The sequence below is a fragment of the Calypte anna genome, chromosome 9 (assembly GCF_003957555.1).
Source record: "Calypte anna isolate BGI_N300 chromosome 9, bCalAnn1_v1.p, whole genome shotgun sequence".
In the NCBI taxonomy this organism is placed as follows: Eukaryota; Metazoa; Chordata; class Aves; order Apodiformes; family Trochilidae; genus Calypte; species Calypte anna.
The window spans coordinates 23,729,482-23,748,245 of record NC_044255.1 but is presented as its reverse complement, the minus strand read 5'-3'; the positions used below and the strand labels follow the sequence as shown (position 1 = coordinate 23,748,245).

Genomic DNA, 18,764 nt, shown 5'->3' with positions numbered 1-18,764 from the left:
CCAGACACTTGCTTTCTCTCTCTAATCACATAAATACAGTTCATACAAATCCTCCCAAAGCTCCCAACAAAAGTGTCCATGAAACTGGATGACCTTTTTTCTAGACTTTTAGGAAGCCATTAAACCAGGTTTTAAAATGAGAAACCCCCTCAGAATTGTGTGATAGAATATTAAAAAAAAATACCACCCCCACCACCAAACCATTTAGCAACTGAAGAACTACCTGAATATTCAAATACATGTGAAACCTTAGGAATCCAATCAGTAAGAAAAAACCATGTGAAGTTAACTGTAGACATTGGATTCTCATTACTTTAGGATACATGATATTGTACAAAGGGGAGACAGCTGGAAGAAAAGGCTCACCTAATGCTTCTAACACACTTCAAATTCTAAGTTCTTTTGCAGCACATGTAAAATGCAAGAAATACTAAAGCCCTGCACACAAAGTCTTCATGAGAAGTCACAAAAATGTCAGTAAAACCAAGGCAGCAGGCTTCAACCTTCAAGAACAAGGAAACACAAGAGGGTGAAACCCAACCTCTTGGTTGTGAAAATGATTTGCAGACTGGGGGTGTAAGATGGTGACCTCCCCACTTAAGGTTATTTTTCCTCCCTGGTCACAGAAGGGGGAATTTCCAATTTCAAGCACTCAGTTTTAAGGTTTCCCTGGCTCTTGGCTCACAGAGATATTGGTCACTGCTTACAGGAGATGAAGGTGGGGAAGGGAATTGCTGTTTTTGGAGAAAAGTCCCTAACCAACTCTTCTGTCTCAAGAGGATGAGTTCTGTGTGGAACACTCCAGAGGAATTAAGAGCATAGGATTTAACTTTTATTATTTAATATTTATTTTTAATATTTTAACTTTTTTTAAAAATTTATTTAACTAACAGACTTCTATGGCAAATAAATAAGTACCTAAGGTTGTAGGACAAATGATGGGGTAACAAGCACACCTGGAGAATGCTCCACATGTCCCTGTTTTTCCCAGCTGGCCAGCTGTGGTCTGAGAACAGTTTGAAGAAGTCCTAATTCAACCCAGAATATTGGGATCCTCCCAAGCAGACAAGGCTGTTTCCAAGGGTATTTCTCTTCAGATCAACAATCTACCCATCACTGAGAATTAATAATACCAATTTTATCAGCTCAGAATCAGTTAAAGGAGCTTGAAGAATGTTGCTTGGGTGCTACTTCTTTTACTGCACCTCTGAGAGGATACTTCTCAAAAGTCCTTTTTTGGGTTTTTTTGAACCAGAAGTCTTTATTTGCATGCAGTTAAAATATTCAGTAAAATATTTCCAGCTTACAGCCTAATTTAAAAAAAAATATATATAAAGCAATGACAAAGTTTTATTACCCAGTTATTTTTGAAAGCTCTCAGTATAATTCAAACCACTCCAGTGATTCATACTCCCTGCAGATGTCTGGTACATTTATCATGTACACAAAATGTTATAATAAAAATCATTTAGCTCTCCATTTGTAAGATGAGAGCAATTTCTGAAAGCCCAAAGAGCTGTTATGTCTTTCTTAGATAAACTGAGCTTAAAAATAATAAAAAAAAAAGGGTATCAATCTGACTGTATGAACACTGTTCCAACATCAGATGCAATATTATACTTTGGCTGCTCAGCTTTTCCTGGGTCATTTTTTCATTTGATGCAACAAACTCTCTCAAGAACAAAAAAAAGTTTCATTCCATCAAATAAATGCAATTAACTCAAACTTCCCTTTTCTGACTGCACAAAGAAAAGGGTGAAGCACTACAGCCACTGAATGCTGACTTCATAGAATCACAGAATCACAGAATGGGCTGGGTTGGAAGGGAGCTCAGAGATCATCAAGTCCAACCCTTGAACCACTCCCCCCGTGGTTCCCAGCCCATGGCACTCAGTGCCACATCCAGGCTCTTTGGAAAGATCTCCAGACACGGAGAATCCACTACTTCCCTGGGCAGCCCATTCCAATGCCTGATCACCCTCTCCAGAAAGAAATTCTTTCTCATCTCCAACCTAAACCTCCCCTGGCACAACTTGAGACCTTTTGTGCCCTCTTGTCTTGCTGAGAGTTGCCTGGGAAAAGAGCCCAACCCCCCCCTGGCTCCAACCTCCTTTCAGGGAGTTGCAGAGAGTGATGAGGTCTCCCCTGAGCCTCCTCTTCTCTAGCCTCAACACCCCCAGCTCCCTCAGCCCTTCCTCACAGCAATTCTGCTGGATCCCTTCACAGCCTCCTTGCTCTTCTCTGCACCTGCTCCAGCACCTCAAGCTCCTTCCTGAACTTCCTGAGGGGCCCAGAACTGGACACAGGACTCAAGCTGTGGCCTCCCCAGGGCTGAGCACAGGGGCAGAATCCCTTCCCTGGACCTGCTGGCCACGCTCTTCCTGAGCCAGCCCAGGATGCCATTGGCCTTCTTGGCCACCTGGGCACACTGCTGCCTCCTCTTCAGCTTCCTGGCAATCCAGACTCCCAGCTCCCTTTCTGCCACTCTGTGCCCAGCCTGGAGCTCCCCATGGGCTTGTTGTGTTGAACCTCATCCCCTTGGGATCAGCCCAACTCTCCAGTCTGTCCAGGTCCCTCTGCAGAGCCCTCCTGCCTTCCAGCTGATCACCACTTCCCCCCAGCTTGGTGTCATCTGTGAATTTGCTGATGATGGACTCAATCCCCTCATCTAAATCATCACTGAAGATATTGAACAGCACTGGGCCCAACACTGATCCCTGGGGGACACCACTAGTGACCGGCCGCCATTTTGATGCAGCCCCGTTCAGCACCACTCTCTGGGCCCGGCCCTCCAGCCAGTTCCTAACCCAGCACAGGGTGCTCCTGTCCATGCTGGGGGCTGACAGCTTCTTCAGGAGGATGCTGTGGGAGACAGTGTCAAAGGCTTCCATAAATGTAAAGAAAAGGCTCTTGATGTTGCTGAAACTATTTCAGTGAGCACATTCAGAGACCTCTGAGTCCCAGGCAGGAGGACAATCTCCCATCTACAATATTGCTGCTTTAAGACTCACAGAAAAAATCTCAATTAATTATTTTTTTGAGACTGAAAGCAAATAGAAATTAATGATGTTTCTCCATGCAGCACCACAGCAGGAAGGTTTTGAAAAATTAAAAAAAACATGGTGAAGATGACTGTTTTTTTGTATTTTAAGTTTTAAGAGGAATAGTGATGTCAGTCCCAGGGACACTTGGCTGCTCTCCTGTTCTCTTTAGCAGCATGGGGAGTTCTGAGCTGCTGACATCAGCTGAACTCCAGCTGACACTGCTGACCCTCCCCATGATGTCAGCATCTACCCAGGACACCTAAGCCACTGACTTTAACAGTACTCTTTGCACATTTTCTTTTCATCAATCAAAGGCAAAATAATTGGCAATCTCCTCCTCAAGCCATTCCAGGAATGAGAGAGCAGAATGAACTAACAGCATATAAACCATGATGTGTTAGTGTGCTAGAACCAGCCTTACACCCTGAAAGTTTCAAGTCCTCTGAAAATGAAGACTTTATTTTATTTTATTTTTACTTTCTATTTCATTTTTCTACTTTACATTTATTTTCTATTTTACTTTCTATTTTACTTTCTATTTTCTATCTTACTTCATAATTTCTATTTTATTTTACATTTCATTTTTATTTTAAATGAGAGCTCAGTTTTCCTCTTGCCCCACAGGGCATTCCTCCTTGCTGCAGAGGCAGCTGACATCTGAAAACACACTTGAGTCTGAATGTCTATTAAAAGCTGGCGATCAGCTCTCACTCCTCTGAGTGATGAGCTGACACTTAAGTGCAAACTGCCCAGAAGTAATGGAAGGCAAATTGGATCTTATAAGATTATTAAAAAATCCATTACCCAAAGCAAATTCATATTCAGGTGCATTAAACACACCTGAATATGCACACACACATGGGATTAGCTCATGGAAAATATTAATATATGGATGTCTAGGTGGGCCCCTCCAAAATGCTCTGCTCAGTATAAAAAATGATATTTTACAATATAAGATGAATTATTAGGCTTTTAATTCCTACCATCCAGGAATCCACAAAAGATTCCACAAAGCAAAGACAAGGGGTGTGACTGGAGGTCAGGAAATGCAGTGATCCATGGGAATATTGGGGAATTTTGAATATTGGGAGAAACCATCTGTGCCAGGACTCCTGAAATCCAGAACCATGAAGATTCCTGTTGCCACCTTCAATATCTGTTGGACTTGACCCCAGTAATTAATGTGAATTATCAAGAACTAAGCCATGACCTCCAGGTGAGGCATTAAGCCAAGCAGAGGATACCTTAAAATTCTCCTGAAATCAAGCACATTCTCAAAATGAGACCCAAGGACTAAAAATAAGATGACAAACTGTGTCCCATGTAAATTCTTAACCTCAGAAAATGAAACACTGATGTAGTGCTTTAAAAAACTTAATTCCATAGATGATGCACACATTTTCCTTTTCTTCCAGAAGTTACATGAGCCAATTCTAATAAATTAAAACTCTGCCAACTTGGAAAGAATTGGTCAACATAACTTCATGGACAACCTATCTAATATTTTTTTCTTTTGCTGACCTACAAAGAATTCAGGATCATGGCTGTTAATAAAGGTAGATGAAATAAGAGACAGCATAGAAAAACACCCTGATTTTTGTTACCCTGCCAAATGCATATTTCTGTGAAACAAGACTAAAAACTACATGTAATGGGATCAAAGCTCATTGTAACTCTATAGAAAACAGATTTGCTTGGATTTTCTTGGTGCTAGACTATCAGTTTAGGACAATGCATCACTATCAGAATAATATGAAAACATCTGGGCTGTATACATTAATTTCCTCTTTTTTATTTCTCTTATTTTTGATATTAATTTTAAGGATAAGTTGTGTTAATTTTACAATAGTCACACAATATTAAAATTGTGGCTTTAATGCTGAACACTTAAACATTAACACCTAATTTATTTTCTAACTTCTCTCTTCATACCTGCTACAATGTAGTTTGAACATTCTTAGATGGTTTGGGCTTTTTTCCTCATTTGTTGATAGTTTAAAAAAATAAAGAAAAAAGGACAAACACTGCCAACTATGAGACCTATGACCAATCCTGGACATCAGATGAACATAACCAACTTTTATTAAGTTCAAGTCTGCATCTTCTTGAGGAAAAGCTGAATAGAAACACATTATGAAAGAAGTAAAAAAGTATTAATATACTTTTTAGCTATAGCATGGTACTCACACTTGCATTAAACAAGATGGCAGGTGAGGAGGCTGCACTTGCAGAATGTTTTCCTTTGTTTTCTCTTGATATCAGACAATATTCCCTAAATTTTATTAGGTTTTCCAAGTATTTACTATAGAAATTCTAGCAAAATTAGACAATTCATTGAGCAAGCCAGGAAAACATTAAAAACCACATGGAATAGATTCAGTCAAATATGCAAACTACAAGTCTAGCAAAATGGCCACAGTTTGTGCTGCCATAAAAGAGAAAGTTTGTCAAATGTTCCTAATGATGAAAGCCATGAAGATACAGATTTACAGAGAATTGCTTTCATGAAGAGCACTTGCTAAGCATGGTGCTGAAGTCAAGATAAAAGGAAATCAAAGGGCAAGGTTTAGCAGCCAAATAAACACCAATTTATTTATGAAAACAGATTAAACAGCCCCAGAAGAAATGTTTCCCAAGAAGAGCACAACCAGGTTGGCAAGTGACAACCACCAGAAATCAAATCAGTGATTAATCCCTGTAATAGGTAAATAACTCATCAGTGGAAGAAAATGTGGAAGGCCTCTCCCAAACAAATGCATGAATAAATTCAGCATTATTTAAAATATCCATCTCACCTCCACCTTTGCTAACTTTTGGTGGCAACATGAAAAAGATTAATTTGACCACACTGCTCCACTTTGAAGCTTTTTCTCAGTTATCCCTCTACACTCCCCAAGGCACTGGGAAAGCAACCTGCCTTTGGAGCTGATGGGCATGGTCCTTATGTGGGAGTGGAGTGGGGAAGGAGGAAATCAGTGAATTTCAGTCATTCTTACCATCTCTTACTGTGTAAATATTTTGACCTGATCAGAAGAGTCAAGGGAAGCATGCAGAGGCACAGGAAATTGCTCACATAAATGAGCTTTTTAAGCACTGTCCTGCATCCAAGTGATGAGATTCTGAAAAGCTGTGAACACCAGGAAGGCTGAAGCCTTTCCATCACATTTCAATATAGACTTTAAAATTAATCTTGGTGCTCTCTGGGGGATTAATGATCACAGAGAGGAAAGCAGACAACAAATTTCCACCTTAAATATACTTTGTTTGGTATTCTGTAGGACAGGCCTCATCATTTCTTTTAGGTAGAAGATGCAGAGCACAAGTGATAAGAAAAGGAAGGAACAAAACTTCCCAAAGTTACCATTAGTTTTGGAGGTTTTTTTTTTAATACAGAGCTGCTGGAACAAAGTACCTCACTAGAAAGAAAAGGAGAAAAGCACATCCACCAACAGAATTGAATTTAATTATGTCCCCAAACTGAACACATATGCTAGAGAAGAGTTAATGATATATATATAGCCTGATGGCTCCCCGAGGAGTAATTTGCCAATACAGCTCCATTACATCAGACATAATAAAAATGTCTGTGTTGACCAGTAAAAGCCAGGTCTGGTTCTCTTCAAACTCTATCTGGTGATATGTGAATCATTCTTCCTCTTCCCTCACTACTAGCAAAGCTAGTTCTTCAGTAACTATTTACACTTCATGTCAGGAAAGAAACTTGCCTGAAAAAATCATGACTTCTGAAGATAATAAATTATCATTTATTATCTAAGAAGACAAAAGCATCTGGCACCAGCTACTGTGTCTTTGTTTCTTTAAGAGTTAAGTAATAAAACAGGTAAAAGAGCCCTTAATGTTCTGAAAAAAAATAAACCTATCTGCATTAAAGTTTCAAACCAAGTCCACGAGCCTGTTCTGGTCAATATTAAAAGCTGATTTTAAAAAAATGACTGGTTTCCAGCTGGTAGGAGTTGGAACCATACTTACAGTAAATAATATTATGCAAGAAAACCAGTAAGGCTCTGGGGATTAGAAACAAAAGCTATATGCTACAAAACCAGCATGCATGACAGCAGAAAAAGAAATGTAGGGTTTTTCTTCCCTTTCACTATAGAAAGTGAAATATGAACTCAAAGATCTTATCCTGCATGCCTCTCCTCATCATTTTCAAAGGCTCATCTTCACAAAGGTAAAAACAAAGTCCAAGTTCATGGAGGAGAAAACCATGAAGATGCCAAAAACACCACAGCAAAGGCTGCTTCCCCAATCTGAGCAAAAAAAGCAACAATAAAAGAGGTAAGGACTGGGACAATCCATGTCCTAAACCAGCAAGGTTTGGTGCAACGTGAGTCTGAACAAAAAGTTGCAGAACCCCAGGAAATCCCCAGAGAAAATCAGGTCAGTGTGTGCCCTGAGCTTACACCACCAATGAAGGCAAATGAAATTGCATTAAAACAGTTTTAATTAGAGACCAAGGTGAAAAAAAAATCCCTAGGTCAACATCAACAAACTGGGAGTAAAGCCTCAGGTTAAAAGATAAATAAACAATAAAAATAGGAGAAATAATAGTGTTTAGGAGAGTTTGTTCTCTCACAAGAGGTAGGAAGTAATAGGGATGCTCCAATGAGAGGACTGAAGTGTGTCTTGAGCTGGAAAACCTGTGTTCTGTCTCTCCATCAGAAACATAAACGTTCTCTTAGTTCCTCATCTATTACTGCTTTAGGTGTATCACTTCTGATGCCTGACAGTCCCATTCTGTGATCTCCTCCTGACCTGTGCTTCTCATCTCCTAATATCTTTTAAGAAAAAAAGCTAAATAATAAAGACAGGACACTGTTCTTTTACCTCCTTTTTTAAGGGAGGTTATTGTTATACACTCCTTGCTTTTTATAATTAATAACTGTACTGATGATTGCCTTCCAAGAACTGCTTGCAAACTCTTGATGTTTTTAAGGGGCCAAGATAAAAAATCCACAAAGAAAAATTAATATCCTAAAAGGCAAAATATTAATAAGAAAACCACCCAACCTCAAAGATATTTAGAAATGCAGCTAAGAAGCTCTAAAAGGCAATATCTCAGCCAGCTGCACCCAGCAGAAAGGTGCTGGAGGTCACGACTGGTTTTCCTAATAAAAATACCCACCTGTACATGTATATGCTCAGGAATATTTAATGTATATACCAATAAATCTGTATAATTCCACACCAGCAGTCCTCAGAGCTGGTACTCACCCCAGTTTTATCACAGAGACGCAAAGTGTGGAAAGATCCCACAGCAAAGAATTCTCCATCCCCAGCCCAGGCAACAGATGTTATGGGGTACTCATGGGGCTGGGAGCTGTACAGCAGGCGTCCATAACTGTCCCAAACCTTCAAAAAAATTCAATATATATCAGTATGTAGACAGTCTGGGTGTAGCTTTATCTAATCTGATCTTGTATGATGCAGAAATACACCCTGCAAGTGCCTCTTGCTCTCTCTAGAAAAATCACACCTCTCACAGTTATCACTAAAAGCTGTTCCTAATCAATATTGGTTTGCTAAAGCTATGGCAAATGTTATATTATTCTGTATAAAATATTTTGTACTGAATTTTGTTTTCTGCAAGTCTGTAAAACCACCACAGGCTTTATTCTACTTGCAACTCAGTTCCCAACCACGTGAAGCAGCTCTGCAAACTTCCAGACCAAAGAGATTTTCTCACCTATTGAAGCCAACAGAATACCAGTTCACAGGGTGAAGCCCTTTGTTTTTAATATAGATACATATATATACATTAATATATATGTATTTTAATATATATGTATTTAATTTCTTAATTGTGTAGGGTTTTATCACAGCCACTTAGAGAATAAAACCAACATATGACACAATTAAAGATAAGTTAGTAATTAAGGGAATAAACATACTAAATGCTTTTTATTATTATTCTTTTGTAGAATTTTCTAACAATAAAAATTTCTACAGGACTCACTAGAACAATAGCTTTAACTCCTCTAATGTTGCATGTAATTATCTTTTTAAGTACATGTCCTAGCTTATGCAATTTCAAGTAAATCTTTCTATATTTCTATATATTTTCCATTCAAAGCTTGTTTTACTCACATTTTATCCACATTTATTCTGTCCTATTCTAAAAATATATTCTAATTTAATGCTACTAGACAAAACAAGATGTATTTACAAATACCACAGATCAGGGTAAAAGACTTTTCATTGAAAACTGAAAGAATCTCCTTTAAATTTGAGCTTCTAAGTATTATTAAATTAGAAAACAATAGAGTGCCTAATCTCTTTTTTTGGTCATTTATAGTTTCCCTTAAAAAGTGAACCAGTACTCACCTTATATTTACAGTCTTCACCTGCAGAAAGAATAAGATTATTAACTGAGTTCCAGTCAGTTTTTAAAATAAGTCCATCATGAGCTTTCCACTGAAATACAAAAAAAATTAATGAAATATAGATGAAACAAGTCTGGCAACTTCTTTTTTTAAGTATTTATTCACTCATCTTTTACTAGCAGTGCTACACTCAATGTGGATGAGGGTTTCTAACAGTTAAATGCACAGCTGCCACCTCTTCTGAATGAAACCATAACAATCTGCACTAAAAGCATGTTCTGTGTTCTCATCTTCTGCTTCTCTCTCTTTCTGCCTTTTTGTAACAAATAAAAGACTTGTTGATCTTTTCACTTTTTCTTTATTTACCCAAATATTCTTTATTTATTTATTCACCAAAATATTCTTTGCTTACCTAATCACATACCTAAAGAATATCCACAACAGAAATGATTTTTTAAAAGAAATGAACAATCTCCTTACTCTCAAAAAACATAAAAAGTGGGGGAAATGAGTGTTAAATGTTACATGGGAAATTTTAGCTCAATCATTTTATGTCCTGCAAAACTCCAGATAACTGCAAGAAGTGGAAGTGTGAGAAAACTTGGATGTATTGATGATACCTGCAGAACTTTGGCATTGGGCTGAAGAGGTTTAATAGTCAGATGCTTCCCTGAAGTGTAGAGAACTTTTTCAGAATCAGGTCCCCATGCTACTGAGTACACTGGTGTTCCTGGAGACAGAAGGAGAGAACAAAAACATTTCTTATGGTTTAATTGCTCAAATTATGGAGAAACTGCTGCAGCCATTTCAAACTGGTTACTGGAAACCACACATCAGAAGTTCAGGAGTGGCAGAAAGCCAAACTAGGGGCAACCAATTGTCCTCCACTCTTGCCTGACTGCACTCAGAGCTGTGATTGTGGGTTCACATCATGGTTTAGATGGCCAGAGGAACAGCAGCAACAGAAATAATGAATTGATGGCTTGTCCAACACCACATCTTGGTTACTGAAAACCTGTGTGACTTCACTGCTGCTACAGAGACCTCCTGATCTCATATGGTACCTATCAACTTCTTCAAATCATAACTCAACTTCTCACAGTTTTGTCTTGTCCCAGAAAGCTCTGACTGCATTGAGCACTTGCTTCTTCATTTCATGCTCTCTCTAAAACCACCTCTGGAAGAATGGAAACTACCAAATTTCTTCTTCTGTTATTTCTTCTTCAGTCAAATCATCTTCATAACTAGGAAGTTTTGTCTCTCCAACTTCACTGCACCCCATGCACCTCCCAATTGTTTTTCTTTAACCACTCATGAAATAAAAATATGACCAATTTATTCCAAGATATAGTTGAGCAAAATAAAGATGAGATTGTCCACCTCACTTTTGAGTCATCTTTCATCTTTAAGGTGTTTCTCTCTCACCTTGATGTACTGATCCCCTGGCTCATGGTTAACTGCCATGCTGCAAAGATTTCTATTGCCCTTCCATTTGTCCAATTTTCTGTTCTATCAAGCAAAGCCTTTCAAAGTTACTTATAAGGTCTATCTGCCTTGTGGTGCCTTTCATTTAGTATTAAAAGTGTTAAATTCACAGTTGATCAGTCCACAAAGTCAACTGTCAAATCTTCAGATCTTCTCTCTTGCCAACTCTTTAGTCTGTGGACACTTCCTATAAATACCTACAAAAGCATTTCATGTTATCTGGGAAAAAAACCCCCAGACTTATTTGCCAAAATACCTACAAGACAATTAAATCTAATGCTGAGCCCACTGAGCAATGTCTCACTTAAAACCAATAAATATTTCTATTAAAAGTAAGCCCCAGAAGTCAGGTAGATGATCCATCACATCACCTCCTATCTTTTTGATACTGTTTTTAACATTGCCTCTTTCTCAAACCTCATTATCTCTTGCCACTTACCATGCTATTCATTTGCAGAACTTTTTAATAGTGAACAGTTTTACACAATGCCAGAAAACAAACTATTTTATTTTACATTTAATCTTGTATACTCTGATGCCATTTTATTGACAGCTGTCACTCCAAAGATAGAGAAAATAAACAGGACAACAGCCATGCTAATACTTAGCAACAGAAACCAGAAAATAGCTCTTTTCAACTAAAGTGGTGAGACTGGACACAAATGTGGGTAAAAAAAAAAGCTCTGTATTGCACTTCAATTATTCTTTGTAGGATGTTTAGGCTCTTAGTTAAACCTCTAACAAAAACCCAACATCCCTTACAGAACAAGTGACAAGGAAAACTAGAAGAGTGGGCCACAGACTTCATGGATTTTTCCCAACTCATTGAAAACCCTTTTTTTTTTTTCAGTTTGAAAACCCCACGATGAGTTTAGTTTAGATGTATCTACAATGAAGCTGACTGTTCCATTTTAAAACCATGTTACATGGCAGTTTTCAAATGACTTTTTTTTTGAAAACAGAAGAAAGTAAAAAATTACATGGAAAAAGCATCCAGGAAAGAAAAAAAAAAAATCAGACTTGCCAACTATGCAAATATTTTCCATAGTACTTGAGGATTAGTCTCTCCTGAAGAAGAAGAATCAAAGGATCGTGCTACTCTATTCCTTGCAAATAAAACTAGGGAAATGAAGTCAGGATTAAACTTCTGTTCCAGCAAAAGCCCTGTATGCAACTAAAACAAAGAAAATGAAGTCAAGAGTAGGATTCTGTCCCAGCAAAAGCCCTGCAGCAAAGTACAGCAAGCTTCAGCACAGCCTCAGGGTTACAGGTCGACGCGTATACAACTGCAAAGGGGGAGACTGTTCAACAAGTCCCTGTCAAACCATTCTTTTTACTTCTGTAAAAACTTGCTTCCTTATCTCCTGAGATGGGAAAGAAAGGCTCACCTCAGCCTGGGTTTCTCCAACAGGTTTATTATAGCAGAAATGAGGCCTCTGAGGAGAGGATCAGTGGTCTAAACACCAGCTTGGCAGCGATGCGATGAGTCCAGGGTGCTCTGAGATACCCTGGGGACCTTACAGACACAACCTGGGACCCTTCTGGAATGGGTGTGGAGGTCAGGCAGAACATCCCAAAAAAACTCCAAAGGCACTTAAGGACACGCTTCCATTAACCCAACCAGATTTGTACCCCAAAAAGTTCTACCCAAGAAATAAGAAAGCTCAGAAAGAGCAATTGCTACAAGCCAAATGTTGGCATTTGGCAAGTTCAAGTTTAAAAGCAGAAAAAAAAGAAAAATTCTCCTTAATTTAGATTGGATAGTAGGAAAAAATTCTTCAGAGTGGCCAGGTATTGGAACAGGATGCCCAGGGCAATGGTGGACTCACCATCCCTGGAGGTGTTCAGAAAACGTGGAGGTGGCACTTAAGGACGTGGTTCCCTTGGCATGGTGATGGTTGGACTTGATGATCTAAGGGGTCTTTTCCAACCTTAATGGTTCTGTGATTCTAGGATAAATTCTCAGAAATACTTCTCAAGGAATCATGCGTAATTCAGGTGATCACCAAGTATCACATTGCTCAAATGAATTAAAACAGAGCAAATAAATAATTTTTTGTATGTGTTTCCCTTATGGCAATTAAAAAAAAACACAACTGAAGGCTTAAGAAATGCTCCCACAAGGTAAAATCTTCAAAGACACTTCAGTTCCCTCTCAAAAATGACTCAGGAATATCTTTTTATGGGAATATTTCTATGAGATTTGGATATTAAACTGCTCAACTGTCCTAACATCAGTTAACTACTTCAGCCTTCCAGTTTTCTCTCTGAATAAAACACTGATTTTAGGATGGCCACTAAATTGGATTTGAGATCCCAAACACCCAGCCTCTAAACTGAGAGCTGCTGTCATGGCTCCTGAATCTTTTTCCACTTCCACCTCTTTTCTTTTCAGAAGGCATTTATTTTCTACTACTTAAAAACCCAAGAATGATGCAATTTTTCTTTAAACTCGTCAGCCATTACAGAAGACAACTCACAGAAACATCCAACATATATTAAGTAAAACTGGCACTAGCTCTTTTCCAACTGGCAGCAATTTCTGTTGAAAATGACATAAATTCTGTCACCAGCTGTAGAGAAATTCTAAATAAACTAATTTTTGTCCCGCTCTAATGCTGATTTAACAATCAGAAGACTTTTATATTTAAACCAAATGTTTAACTTTTTTATGATGGCTGACTACTTAACCACAATTTCCAGGGCTTAGCAGCAGGAGCTAAGTTAACTCATTTCCTTCTGCACTTAACAAGAACTTGGTTGGGAAAAGACTGCCAGCAGCACACTGCATGGCTGTGGGAAGGGAAATCCAGCAGAAGAGACAAACTGCAGTGAATTCTGCACTGGTGCTGAGCAGTTTCAAGGGGAAAAAAAAAAAACAAACCAAAAAATCCTCCCTGAGACAAGGAGAAAGGTGAAGGGAGGGATCTGCAGAGGGAATTCAGCATTTCAGGGTGGGCTTTCCACATCTCAGATGTTAATGCCCAGTGAATTATCCCTGTGGCCAATGCAGAGAGCAAAGAAAGAGCCAGGGGTGAGAGCAGGGGTGAGAGAGCTGTGACAGAGCTGCCACTGCCACTTCCAGCAGCTGCTTCAGCAATTCATAGAATCATAGAATGGGCTGGGTTGGAAGGGACCTCAGAGATCATCAAGTCCAACCCTTGATCCACTCCCCCCGTGGTTCCCAGCCCATGGCACTCAGTGCCACATCCAGGCTCTTTGGAAAGATCTCCAGACACGGAGAATCCACTACTTCCCTGGGCAGCCCATTCCAATGCCTGATCACCCTCTCCAGAAAGAAATTCTTTCTCATCTCCAACCTAAACCTCCCCTGGCACAACTTGAGACCCTTTGTGCCCTCTTGTCTTGCTGAGAGTTGCCTGGGAAAAGAGCCCAACCCCCCCCTGGCTCCAACCTCCTTTCAGGGAGTTGGAGAGAGTGATGAGGTCTCCCCTGAGCCTCCTCTTCTCCAGCCTCAACACCCCCAGCTCCCTCAGCCCTTCCTCACAGCAATTCTGCTGGATCCCTTCACAGCCTCCTTGCTCTTCTCTGCACCTGCTCCAGCACCTCAAGCTCCTTCCTGAACTTCCTGAGGGGCCCAGAACTGGACACAGGACTCAAGCTGTGGCCTCCCCAGGGCTGAGCACAGGGGCAGAATCCCTTCCCTGGACCTGCTGGCCACGCTCTTCCTGAGCCAGCCCAGGATGCCATTGGCCTTCTTGGCCACCTGGGCACACTGCTGCCTCCTCTTCAGCTTCCTGGCAATCCAGACTCCCAGCTCCCTTTCTGCCACTCTGTGCCCAGCCTGGAGCTCCCCATGGGCTTGTTGTGTTGAACCTCATCCCCTTGGGATCATCCCAACTCTCCAGTCTGTCCAGGTCCCTCTGCAGAGCCCTCCTGCAATTATAACACTAAATCTGGGTGAGACTTCTTCCTTTCAAGGCAGCAGAACCATTAATTCAAATAATTTGATGTCTCTCTGTGACAGCACAGAGCTGCACTTGGAACACGACTGCCCCTTAAGTTCCACTTCACATCCCATGTGCTTAATTAAACTTACATTGCAACTGTTGTGATTTTACTTCCATTAAGCACAAAAAAAATTAACCTGTACTCCAGTTATTCATATTATTCATGCTTAGACAGAATATTGGCCACTGGAAGTCCAGCAGAAAGTCAGCAGGGCCAAAAGACAAGGACTCAGGAAGATCTGGTCTTGGGAGAACCAGATGATAAATCAAATTTGAAAGAAAAGTGGGGAAAATCACCCAAAGAAGTAGAAATCCATCTGAGGTAAAGTGGTAGAATGTGGGGCAGAGAAACAACAGGTCTGAGGATAATGAGATTTAAATTATAATTAAATGTCATGTTCTGTGATAACAGGAGGCTACACTGAGACTCAAAAAGGACATGGAGAGAGCAACGAAGCAGCAGTGAAAATGTGCTCTTCAAATTATTCTGTTCAAAAATTACACTTCAGTTGGCTCCTCTTTTTACACTGCAAGCATGAAAAAAACCCATTTACATCTAAATATGAACTTCCTTAACAGAACTGAAACACATTTTACATTCACTCTGTGGTTAAAATGCCTCCAACGGGTTGAGAAAATGGAGATAATTTGTTTTAGAAAGAGATAAGGGTCTGACATTTAACCCAAGCCCAGGTGCATGTGGTTTCTTAAAAAATGTCAAAAGGGCACATGATCTCAATGTATGAAGCCTGGAAAACAAAACCTAACACAGTATCTTCACCAAATAGTCAAAAAAATAGAGTTATTATTATTAGAAATTAGCATGTTAAAACCATTGTTTGTATAAATATGTTTTTGCAGCTTACACTGTTGCACTTCACAGTGATGTGATTTTAAATGGACTTAAAAAGAACTGGAATGGTTCTAGTGTGCAAAAAGCTGGAGTTAGAAAGGGAAGATCAAGGTTAGGTCTCCACAGCCCCACTTCAACAAAGAACTTCAGCACAGGGATCATTTCACTTCAGTGTTTGCAAACCCTGAATTAGTCACTGGGTTAAACAGATCAACCAAGTATTTAAAAGTTCAGAGGAACTAACCTGCCACCCCTCAAGCATTCCTGCAATGCTTTTTTTTTCAGTTTCATCATGAGTCTGTGGCTTTATATTAAAAACTGTATTTTTTTTTTTTTAATTTTCAATTCTTTAGCCTCTCCAGAATCCTTAGAGGGGAACTGAAAGTGTTGCTTTAAAACACTGCAATAAAACTTTGAATTTGAAGACTTACTTTGAAGACAATTAATTAAGCATCCAGTCCCCCCTGTATTCACCTATGATTTAGTTACATCAGGGCCTTAAGATCCTTAAGCAAACAGATTTAGGGTCTGTTATTTAAATAGATTTCAGAATACCTCAAATTTAAGAGTTTTATTAGAAGTCTCAAGAAAATGAGCTTACCTTGCTGAGCTAAAGTGGATCTCAGCATTCCAGTTTTAGACCAGATTTTCACTTGGCCATCTTCACCAGCTGGAAAGTAGTTATCAGAGAAATAATCAAACTAAAGGCAACAGATGGTGTAACAAAGGCAGTACCTGTATTTATATAGGAAACACTAGAGTTAAAATAAGTCCAGATCTTATTAGAGGTAACTGTGATTTATGTGCTTTTCCTACCATGCAAACAGACAGTATATGAAGAAAAAAACTATTTAAGCTGCTATTCTGCTCTTATCAACAAGTCTCTTCCTCTCCTGAAAATCCCTGTAGTCTTCTTATCTGAGGCTGCCCCTGGGAAGGGAACATCCATCACTATTTAAGTATCCCAAGTTCTGGATTTTCAGTTCAGCATTGCTGGGTACTTCTCATCTCTTTTACAGTTCCAGCAGCCCCAGAGACTGATTTAATGAGGCCCTGAGGAATTCCAAGAGACCAGGAGCAGATTTTATGTATTAAGCTGGAGGCTTCCACAGTGATAAATGGTGAAAGCTGAAGATAAACTGAAGGCTCCACTTGGAAAGGCTGAAATTTTTATAACATAACTGTGTGTTACCAAGAGAACTACTCACTCATGTTCTTATACAGAGTTCTGTACACATGGAGAGCCCAGATTTTCCTACTCTGCTATCATAATAAAAACATCCAGTTCTGGCCCTTCATTTAGGCCTCCCAGACTTCAATTAATGAGGAAAAAGGTCCATTTGGACACTTCATGACATTTTTCCATTCAAGAGTGATTTGCTTACCAGCTTTCTGGGTTTTCTATCTGGCCAATGTAGCTCTGAAGTGTTTAAAAAAGTGTCACAAAATATTTTTAAATATGATTATTGTTTTAACATGTCTGATCCTGTTACAAACAGAGCCATGAAGAATATTTTAAGTGATATAGTATCACAATGATTCCCCTTCCTCAAAACAGAGATGTGGTACAGGGGTAATTGATGTTCTCACGAGTACACTGTTTGGATGTGGTGAGGATATTCCCCACACTGCCCATAAATGTTCATGCAGGTCTTTCAAAAAGAATTAAAGAAAAAAAAAAAATAAATTGAAAAGGCAATTTTTGACTTTTTTTTCTTTGGAGAAGTTCCTGAGGTCCATCTGTCTTTAAAAAAAGAACAATATTTCTATCCCTCTGGGATTTCAGAGGAAGATGCCAGACAGAGTTTCCTTGAAGCAGCACTTTTAGAGTCCAGCCTGAGTCTGGAAACAAGCAGATCCAAAATGATCTTCAGTACTTCTGGACTCAGTTGGGATTTTTCCAAAGAAATTCAAGCTGTGCTAGATCAACAGGGAGGCTTGCAGAGAATTCTGACACCACCAGCAATCCCATAAAGGAGAAATCTAGCACAGGATATTTAGTTAGCTTTCCCCTTAACATCAAGCTAGAAGTTTTTGACAAAAATGCCAAAAGCAACTAATTATCAAAGATTTAGAACAAAAAGCCATGTTTGAGATGCAGATGGAGAGTTGGGCTGTAGCCTGGGTTTACACCACTCCTCATCCTTAAGGAAAAGAAACACAGGAACAGTCAAGATGCTCATGAGGCCCTCAGGAAACTTTGCTGGCTAAAAAACCCCAAATGTCCCTAAATTTATTGAATTTAGCAATCTTTTTATTTGTAACAGAGAAGGAAAAAAAAAATTTCAAATCTTTCTCCTCTATGAAGTACAGAACATCCACAAAAAACCCTAAGCATCTGATATTAAAAATATTTACTTTCAAGTAAATAGGGTAACTTCTAATAAATAGGATCCACTAAAAAAAAAGAGAAGTGCTTTACTAGATCTTCTGTTAATAGACAACTTTCTTCTAAAGCAGCATTAATTGAAGAGAGCAAAATTAACTTTTCTCGCCCACAAGGTGGGAATATAATAACCCCAGTGATAATGAAGATATAATGAAAGATATTTCTATAGATAACTTCATTTATATTGTTGATTTTTCTCCCCATTCTCATTGGAATTCCAAGCTAGACCAGTGTGTGAACACTCAGGAGGCTCAGTTTAATCCATTCAAATTCAAGGTAAGCACAATACAAACCATGAAATTTGGGATGATAGCTTTTAAACACACCAAGGGCTAATACTTTTCCAAAACATTCTATTCTAGATAGCCCACAAAACAAAGTACTTAGAACTTATACATTTTATTGAAAGCACTTGTCATGAATTTTTGTTTAATACTCTGATTTTTGGACCCTTCCATTTCTTCATGGCATGGCAAATTTTTATATTAAAAAAAAAAAAAAAAAGAAAAAAGGCTTTATTTTAAAAGAGCTCTTCTGTTATTTTAGTTTTCCAAACCCTTGATTCCTTCCAGAATGCTCACCTGTAACCAGGGCTGCTCCTTCATGATTCCACCTTCCTGCAAGCACAGCTCCACAGTGTGCTTCCACACTTTTCTCCACCCTCCCTAATTTTGAAAT

The 18,764-nt window shown here is 39.1% G+C and overlaps 1 protein-coding gene across 1 annotated transcript in view; it reads right to left on the bottom strand.

Moving 5' to 3' along the window:
* The window catches only part of LOC115598746 (intraflagellar transport protein 80 homolog), a 33,822-nt gene extending 15,058 nt beyond the window's left edge, over nucleotides 1–18,764 (bottom strand). The window contains exons 1-5 of the mRNA XM_030456143.1: nucleotides 18,668–18,764; nucleotides 16,299–16,367; nucleotides 10,009–10,118; nucleotides 9,390–9,479; nucleotides 8,280–8,417 (exon numbers count right to left, since the gene is read on the bottom strand). Of these exons, the coding sequence (XP_030312003.1) occupies nucleotides 8,280–8,417; nucleotides 9,390–9,479; nucleotides 10,009–10,118; nucleotides 16,299–16,326 (366 nt within the window). The 5' untranslated portion in view covers nucleotides 16,327–16,367; nucleotides 18,668–18,764. The remainder of the gene's footprint in view (nucleotides 1–8,279; nucleotides 8,418–9,389; nucleotides 9,480–10,008; nucleotides 10,119–16,298; nucleotides 16,368–18,667) is intronic.